Here is a 10,016-nt window from a genome sequence, read left to right on the forward strand (position 1 = left end):
ATAACATTGTTTCCTGCTCCCATTAAAAGTTTAAAGTGTTATCCCTTCCCTTGAAAGATAAGCTTTCTAGAGCAAGTTCTACCTTATTATCAAGCATTGGCTGCATTTCAGAATTATGGATTCAGTGATTACAAAATCCATATTCAGAAGGAAGAGTGACCTTATAAGATGATGATCCTGCTTTTTTCTTATTTAAACTTCCTTTCACTCAGCATTATACATAAAAATGTAAATCATATTGCCATTCAGGGTAGCTTACAAATTTATATATATGTATATATAAATTTATATATTATATACATGTGTATATAATATATGTATGTCTATCTGCCCAATGATATAATTTTTCAGTCTCCTAAGTAATATTTTTATCTATATTTACTTTGCCATAACTTTTGAAAGTATGTTATCTTTTGGTCTGATAACTGGTAAATGGATGAGAAACATATGAAGATAAATTAATGCCATATATATAAATCTGTCCTTCTTCTGTGGCTCCAAACTCTGCAGTTACATATGACACCAAGGAACCATGAAAGCAGTGGAAGTAGGATAAATTTTTGAGGATCCTAGTACATCATGCAGGAAGAGGTCCCCCAAATCACACAGATTGAATCTAGGAACACTAGGTGGGATAACTTGAGCCTCAGCCCTTCTTTCCCTGACTAGGTAATTCAGTGTTCTTTACCCGACATGACATGAACATGAAAGCGATGAGCTTGTAATTTCTGTGACCATGGTAAAAACGCTGGGTGTGGTGATGTTCACATCCCTGGCACAAGGTTTTATTGTGAGTCTTGGGCTCTCCTCTCAGTGGAGAACCAGATATTCAAGAGTACCCTGAACACAGAACAGGTAGGCAATACCCCTTAGCTGGCCCCCACTACTGCCCTGAGCAAATTACTAAGCAAACTTCTGTTGACCAACTTATGAGAAGATGGAAATTGGTATAAAGCAGTTTTTGCATAACTGCTTCCTTAATCATCTAGCTGAACCCCACTTAGGCTATGATTCCTTTGATGATGTTAGCACAGTCCATGTCACCTCTTATAAAATCCCACCAAGGATTCCAATCTCAGAGTAAATGTCAAGGACTGAAAATGACCCCACAAAACCCTAGGACATCTTACACCTGTGGCCTCTCTGAGCTCATGTCAATCCTTAAAGTCTGAAACAAGCCTAGCTGGCAGAAGATACTTTCTCAGAATTCAGTTATTGAAAGAATGAAAACTAAAGATCTGTTTACTTTATTTTTAGCCCTAATATATACCTATCTTTTTTTTAACCTTAACTTCATTCTTTTCTTCAAAGCAGGTTCCTTATTCTCGGTTCATTTCCTCATTCATGGTCCCTCTCCTCCCAGTCTTCTAGTACATCTCCACATATTTAATAATAACATGTCGAACACCAATTTGGTGCCAGGGACTTCCTAGGTGCTTCTGAGACAGATGTTACTAGTATTTAAAATTCTTCCACTGGGAAACAGGCTCACAGAGATTCAGCTAACTTCCTTAAAGTCCCTGAGCTCACAAATGAGGACTTGATCTCTTTGCCCTTGGTACCCATTTATTTAGCCCCTTGTGATTTTTGTCCCACAGTCGCAAGCTGCGGCAGTTAGGATCTGCAGATTTTCCTCACCTCTTTATCCTGGACTCATACTCAATCTTCTGTTTGGTCATTTCCTGTTTCAGGCTGGAAACTAAACTGTGCAGTGCACTGTGGCTGCTGGTGTTGTTACCAACAAATGTCTCACTGTTGTCACTGCTGCTGGTGGCACGACTACTTCGACCTCCCACGCTCCTCCGGTCACTTTTGCTTTCATAGTCCCCAGGGTGGGAAAGGTCGTCCTGTGGGGGACCATCCAAAACAGGATCCTCAAAATTCCCACCATAAAAGTCTTGCTCTGGACAGGTGGTGGTGGAGGAGCGGCAGGAATTGGAGTTCTCGGGGAGGGAGATTTCACAGGAGGAAGTGGACCAGGTGGCACTGTCCACACTCTGTTTGTCATCGAGGCTCATCATGGAGAACTGCTGATGGACATTGTCGTAGGTGGAGAGCCTGTTGTGCTGGCCCGACTCTGCGGCTTGCTCCTTCGGCTTGTTATCCCTCAGGGTCACATAGCCGTTGGGCAGCCAGCTCATGCTTCGACCATTCACGGGGCTCCCCAGTGTGTCGGTGTTCAAAATGCCCATGCGCACTGTTCCGTTCTGCACACTGTGGGTACCCATTTTGGTTCCAGGTCCTTTCAATGAAGAGGTCCTTCTAGCTTGTAAGCTCCCATTGGGGGTGGTCTGAGTTTTCTCAAGACCCTCTGCATTGCTGCTGCTAAAGGACCCATTGGTGACTATCCCACTGCCCTTATTGAAGGCTGGGTTCTTTTTGACCATGAGAGGGGGACTCCTAGACACATCCAACTTGTGGATGCTATTCCTTGGGCTGTTGTTTTTGCTGCCTGATAGAGCTGGGGGGGATCCATTGTCCAGGCTGCTTCTCTGGGGAGACTCAGACTTGTCCCAAGAGCACCGCCTGCCAGGGCTGTCCTTGGTGTTATTGTTTTCCTTGTTCTGTAACTGACCCATAGTGGCTTTCTTCTGAGTGTCGTTGTTGTTGTTGCTCACTCCGTCTTGGGTCTTGCTTTGTGGTTCTGTATCTTTGGGGAACAGACGATCGTGCTTACTAATCATCATTGACATCAGCTGCTGGACCACCACAGTGCCTGGAATGGCATAGAAAAGTAAAGTGGTGTGAGACAGTCTTGATTTATTTTTTACTTTGAATGTGACTCTTAAAAAAGCATATTTAGGTGAAATTCCAAATTATGCTAAACTATATTCTTAATTATTGTAATAGCAATAGAAGATAAAATCTCTTGAGCATTTATTCTATGCCAATGTGCTATGCCAAGCACTTTCTTTTTGTAGTTTAGTTAGATTTTAAAACAAATATATGGATATACATTGTTATTATAACTGCATTTAAAAAGATAAGTCAAGTGCCTAAGGTCATAAATCTAAGGACCAGATTCTAGACTTGAACTCAGTTATATTGTTCCAAAGACTGGACTCCTAATTATTATACAACATATATTACAAGCCTGATATTTGATTATGATGACTCTTTCTTAGGAAGAGGCCACTTTGACTACTCGTCTGACAATTGCCTCAAATTATTACTGCATTATGGAAATATCTTTGTTATGGTTTAAATATGAGGTATCCTCCAAAAGTTCATGTGTGAGTCAAGAAAAAAGGGGTTAGAAATGAAAGATTGTGTTATGAGGGTCCTAACATAATCAGTGTGTTAATCCACTGATAAGGACTAACTAGGTGGTAACTGAAGGAGGTGGGTCATTGGGGGCATGTGTTTAGGGTTTATATTTTATCTGTATTGAGCATAGCTTTCTCTCTCTACTTCCTGGTGTGATGTCCTGAGCTACTTGGCTCCACTACACTCTTCTACCATGATGTTCTACCTCACCCCAGGCCTAGAGCAATGGAATTGGCCATTTATGGAATGAGATCTCTGAAACCATAAGCCTCCAAATAAACTTTGGTCCTCTAGTTGTCTCATCATGTCTTTTGCTCATGGCAGTGAAGAAGCTAACAAAACATCTCTAAATATAAAAATTATCTGTGGTGCATGTATGATCTCTTTCTAATATAGTAAGATGATGAAGTTCCACATGACTTTGCTCACTATCAAAAGCTTTGGGACATTTTAAGTGACAAATCCAGAATGGTGTAGTGAGGAGCTACAAAATCCTCTTCTCCATAAAAGCACTAGCAAAAAAATTCAGAATCAACTTATTCAGAATTCTGGAAATTAACTAATGGATTGAAGCAATCTGTAGAGTGTTGATTCAAGAAAAGGGGCTGAATCTCTATCATCAAGCTCTGTAGTGTTTCAACTTGTGCTATCCCCAACCTTTTCTCCCCAGCTTTGCAATAACCTTGAAAACCAATAGTCCATAGTCATAACAAGGACCAAAAGTCTAGCAGTCCAGCAGACACTGCAATGGGTACAGGGAGATTGCAACTCCTTCAAAACTCCATTTCCAGAGAATTGTCATATTTTGACCTCTCTGTTAATTCTCTGGAATTTCCCACTCACAAGGCTTGCTTTTATTTGATCTGATTAGAAGCTTACCCAGGGTGAACAGCATTTTTTTCCAGTGACATTTGTAAAAGATAAAGATAGGCATTTATCTTTATCATTGTGGTGCCTGAGGCAATGGATAACAGTAAAGACAAACAATAAGCTAACTGAACTTAAAAGGAAAATCTTGGGGATGAGGTTTTCATAGTGGGTTTTGAAATGCTCTGATGTATTTTGGGGAACCTAGAAAACCACATGTGCAGTTCAGGTTGTGTTCATACTTAGGAAACCACTGAGAAGGCTGTAAACACTCATCTCTCTCTGAACCTGAGGCTCTGCATAAGCAGGAATTGAAGGCTAAGAAAGTGCTGTCAACTGCCTAGCTGAGTATTGATTTGTCCCAACATAAACACAGAACCCTCTGGTAGCGACAGGGAAACTCATTGACTCCAGGTGTTCAAGGAAATCTCTATCATTAGCTAACAAACCAAGCAGAGACTTTAAAGGCCACACAAAAAATACTAAAACAGACTTTACAGAATTAGTTCAGGAAAGACTAAACAAATGGCAATACACAGCAACATCAACAAATGCTAACAAGGAAAAGAATCCAATATCCAGAATTTTCACATATTAATATTTCCTAATTTTCAACAAAACATTATGAGACATGAAAAGAATTAGGTAAGTATGGCACAAACACAAGTGTCTGTGGAAATCCATCCATTGTATTCATTAAGCAAATGCTTTAAATAAGCTACTCAAAATGTATCCAAACAACTTAAGGAAACCCCCCCAAAAAAGAAGAAAAGTGAAAATAATGTGTCATCAAATAAAGAATATCAATAAAGAGAAAGTATATGTACAAAGAATTGGATATTCTGGAGCTGAAAAGTACAATAACTAAAATGAAAAAGTGAGTAGGTGGGATCAATAGCACACTTAGAAAGGTAGAAGAAAGAATCAGAATACCTGATATAGACCAATTGAGGTTATGCAGTCTAAGAAATGATAGAAAAATCAAGAAAAATGAAAGAAGCCTCAGGAATCAATGGGGAACCATCAAACATACCAGCATAACATCTCAGAAGGAGAGGTGAGAGAAATGAACTGAAAGACTATTTCAAGAACTAGTGGCTGGAAACTTTCCAATTTGATGAAAAACATGAATATACACATGTAAGGAGCCCTTCAAATTCCAAGCAAAGGTAAATACAAAGAGATTAATACCTCTACACATCATAGTTAAATTACTATAGGCCAAATAGAAAGAGAATCTTAAAAGCATCAAGAGAGAAGTGACTCATACAAGAGACCCTCACTAAGATAAACAACTGATATATCATCCAGAACCATGGCAGCGAGGAGGCAATGTAAATGAATTTTCAAAATTTCAAATATAAAGGAGAAATGAAAAAAATTCTAAGATAACTGTTTTAGTTATCTTTTTTGCTGCTATGACTAAAAGACCCGACCAGAACAACTGTAGAGGAGGAGAAGTTTATTTAAGGGCTCACGGTTTCAGAGGTGTGGGTCCATGTTCAGCCAGTTCTATTCCCCAGGGGCTCCAGGTAAGGCTGAACATCCTGGTGGAAGACTGTGGCAGAGGGAAGTGGCTCACATGATGATCAGGAAGGAGAGAGAGAGAGGGTGAGAGAAAGAGACACTCCACTCTCCAGATATAAAACATATGCCGCATAGCCACGCCCCTAATGAACTACTTCCTCCAGCCAAGCCCCACCTGCCTCTAGTTACCACCCAGTTAATCCTATCAGGATGATTTCACTGATTAGATTAAGGCTCTGACCCAATCATTTCTCCTCCAAACTTTCTTGCATCATCTCACATGTGAGCTTTTGGCGGATACCTCACATCCAAACCATAGCAATAACAAAAACAGAGAATCTGTCATTAGCAATCTTGTTCTATGAGAACTATAAAAGTGCCAGAAAAACTTAATTAAAAAGAAAGCCTTCAATAAAGAAAGAAAAACTTCTATTAGATGAAAAGTCCATGGTTCTATTTTATCCTCATAGTTTTACTCTTTACTGTAGAATATGAATTAAAAATTAATGTTGTTGTGGTTTAGATACTAGGTGTCCTAAAAAGCTAATATGTAAGACAATGCAAGAAAATTTAGAGGTGAAATGATTGTGTTATGAGAGTCTAATTTGGTGCATTAATCCCCTGATAGGGACTAACTGGGTGGTGACTGAAGGTAGGTAGGATGGGGCTGGAGGAGGTGGGTTGTGCCTTTGGAGTATATATTTTGTCCCTGTGGGCAGAGTAGTTTCTCCTTCCCTGCTTCCTTGTGGCCATGTCCTAAGCCACTTTCCTCCACCACACTCTTCCACCATGATGATGTACTGCCACACCTCAGACCTGGAGCAATGGAGTCAGCTGTCTGTGGACTGAGACCTCTGAAACCATGAGACCTGGGAAGACTCTTCCTCCTCTAAAATAGTTCTTGTTGGATCTTTTGGTCACAGTGACAAAAAAAAAATACTCAGAGGTTTTAGGTATAGACAAAGCAATAACTAACTAGTGGATAGAAAAGTTGATCTTTTATTGAAACATTAATTCAAAATATTAATTGATTTATCAGGTTCTATAGCATATCATCTATAATCTCAAAATATATATTCACATAGTCCTCTTTAATTTATAAGCAGGGTTTTTTGCTCCTTATACCTGGCTGTAACAAGTAGGCTTCTAGACTAGTTTCCCAAGTTAGGGTCCCCAATCCTCTAAGGACCTTAACTCTGCATTAATTTTAGTATAGTAAAGCAGTATGAACTCTCACACACATATCACTCATCCTGTGGCTTGAACTCTATCAAGTTTGTGTGTTCATATAATGTTGATAATAGTTTCTAAGAGTATATGGTGAATCAATACAGAAGGGCAACTTGAGCTTTAGTTAGTAAATGTAGTTTTTATATAAAAGACTTGCAATGTGAGGTTTAGTGAAGAACATGATGAAAAGGGCTTTTGACAATGTGGTTTCCAGCTGCTAACTGAGGCTGTCAGAGCAGCAGCCTGGCCTGGGGCGAGGCTGCTCTTTAATTTAAAGCAACACCTCAGCAAAATAACAAGATAATTCAAACTCAAATTTGGATTAGAAGAAAATATGTTACAGCCCTCTCTATACTGTACACTCTTTCTGTGATCATTCAAAATCCGATATATTTACAGAGTATTTGCCATGTGTCACACCTACTGCTACACCAGTGTTGTTTGAATTTTAATGTTCATACAAACCTGGAGATCTTGTTAAATTGTAGATTCTATTCCAGGAGCTATTGGGTGGGATTTTGTCTTTCTAATAGGCTTCCAGATGACAGCAGCAATAACAGACCACTTAAATTAGAATCACCTGGGAGCTTTGCAATTTCAAGACCCCCCTATAGACCTGTGAATCAGAATTGGCATTTTAACAATATCCCTAGGTGATTCCTCTATCTGTTAGAGTTTTAGAGACACCGTGGTAGGTGGGAATGTTTCACATATAACTTTTAATTTAACTTTCTCAAAAGTTTGTGAGATAGGACTTAACATTTTTTTTTTCCGATCAGAAAATCGAGATTCTGAAAGTTAAGCTGCTTACTCAAGGCATAGATAGATAAGTGACCAAAATTACTTGGACTTTTTATTCCAAATTATCCATTTGTCCTCCTACATTCCAGTTGCTAGAATTTCAAACTCTAATAGTAATAAGTAAACTTGGGGTAGTTCTAAAGAGGAAACTAAATAAAAGACAAAAACTCTATTATTACAGAGTTATAAGAGAAAAAGAGTGAATGAATTTAATTGTTTCGTGTATATATCTTTCTTAAGTAACCTTTGAATTTTTCATGTGTACAATGCAGTGAGTCTGTTGAAAAGATCATAGAGCAGTGGAAATGGCTGTCAACACTGTTGTCACAAAAGACACTGTATTCCAGATGTTATTTTACTATTTCCCATAGGATAGATGCACTTTTAAGGGTTTGCAGACTCCATTACATATGACTACCTAGTATTTTGAGGAAATAAATCTTTTCCCATCCCTGGGATATCAACATTTGAAGCATCATTGCTTTCCATCACAGCTGTGGACTCTTGTGAGGCATTTTATTAATTAAAGAAAAGAACTGTTGTTCCGAAAGTCTCCATGATTGTGAACAGCCATAAAAAAGCATATCGGCCACGACTGTAAAATGAGTGTCTGGAGCCCACATATTTAGACTGTCTTTCTTATATGTTGGGAGATTTTGTTTTCATCTAGTCTCTGGAATAATAAATGGCAATAGTCACCTGCCATGGGACTTTCTTTGAATTTTATAGCCATTTAGGACCAATGGTCTTGGTAGTAATGGTGTGTGTATGTCACTACATGTACCATCTTTTTTCCTTTTTTTTATTTCCTCCTCTTTTTTCCCCTTAGTATGCTAATGAGGAGCAATAAGACCGAATAATGTGGTCAGAATGATTATAATCACCAGGTGATTCTACAGAGTCCAAGCAGATTCTGGAATTCCACTGTGCTACGCAATCCAGCAATCCCTCCAGTTCATATCATTTTACACAGGTTGAATTTCAGTATTGCACTATAGGCACTTTTCTTCATAAGCATTGGTTAAGATTCAGTTTTCCTTGAAAGATATTAGGTGCTACACTGTGTGCACGCAGACACATGCTCATGCACGCATGTGTGTATAAATGGGCAGCATTCTATGCAGTATAGCTTCATTTTGTATTTTTGCAAGAAATAACCCAAACATGTGTCATTTGACACATCTGAAGAGATTTCTGTAAGATATACCATGGGTTTTCACATATTATACAGCCCTGGAAAATCCTTCTCATTATGACTCAGAAGATTTCCCTTGCGTCCTTCTGTAGTCAATATGTTGTGCCTACTTCCAGCCCAGTGCTGAACTTTCTGCAACTATAGTTTGCCTTTGCTAGACTTTCACAGCAAATGGAATTATAGAGTATGCAATCTTTGTGTCTAGGCACTTTTCACTTAGCATAATACTTTTGACATTTATCTGTGTTATTGTGATAGTAGAAGCAAATGTGACTCCATTTTGTTTTATGACTTCATCCTGTAAAACAACCATGCCAAGTAGAAGGGTCATGACTGGGGCAAGATGTTCTTTTCCTTTTGCTATAGAAACCTTTAAGAACATGGAACTACCTAATGGGGTATTGTTTCTGTAACTAGGGTAATGGGGCTCTGTTTCTGTAACTGGGGTGACTGGGGTAACTGTGATTGGTTAGGCTTCCCTCCGCTTGACTGCACTCTCAGGCTTCTGTAACCTGGCTTGCTTGCATTGGCTAGACCCCCAACATTCCTTTTGTGGTTTTCAGGCTTATAAGGAGTACCCTTGCAATTGTTCGGGGATGATCAGGGGAACAGCTTTATGTTCTGGTCAGCCACCACCGGTGTGCTTCAATAAAGGCTTGATTCCATTATACGTGAGTGGTCTGGAAGTCAGTTTATGAAACCCTGGGAAGAAGCATTAACTATAACATTATCATATGTGTCGGTAGTTGGTAGTTCCTTTTCTTTATTGTTGAGTAGTATTCCATTCTATAAACACAAAACCATTTGTTTATCCACTATTTGTTGGGGATTGTTCTGTTTTTAGTTTGGAGTTAATATAAATAAAGTTGAAATAAACTTTTGAATACAAGTCTTTTTTTTTTTAATTTTTTATTGTGGGTTGTTAAAAACATTACAAATTTCTTGACATATCATATTCGACACTTTGATTCAAGTGGGTTATGAACTCCCACATTCACCCCATACACAGATTGCAGAATCACATCAGTTACACATCCATTGATTTACAAATTGCCATACTAGTGTCTGTTGTGCTCTGCTGCCTTTCCCATCCTCCACCCTCCCCCCTCCCCACCTCTCCCCTCCCCTC

General features: G+C 39.0%; 1 protein-coding gene across 5 annotated transcripts in view; it reads right to left on the reverse strand.

Annotated features, from left to right (window-relative positions):
• Positions 1 to 10,016, reverse strand: part of Arhgap24 (Rho GTPase activating protein 24) — a 486,377-nt gene that overhangs the window by 7,879 nt on the left and 468,482 nt on the right. For all 5 annotated transcript variants that reach the window (XM_048784717.1, XM_048784718.1, XM_015499205.2 and 2 more), the window contains one exon: positions 1,639 to 2,716. In XM_048784717.1, coding sequence (XP_048640674.1) covers positions 1,639 to 2,716 — 1,078 coding nt within the window. The remainder of the gene's footprint in view (positions 1 to 1,638; positions 2,717 to 10,016) is intronic.

Source organism: Marmota marmota, unplaced genomic scaffold (assembly GCF_001458135.2).
Source record: "Marmota marmota marmota unplaced genomic scaffold, marMar, whole genome shotgun sequence".
Classification (NCBI taxonomy): Eukaryota; Metazoa; Chordata; class Mammalia; order Rodentia; family Sciuridae; genus Marmota; species Marmota marmota.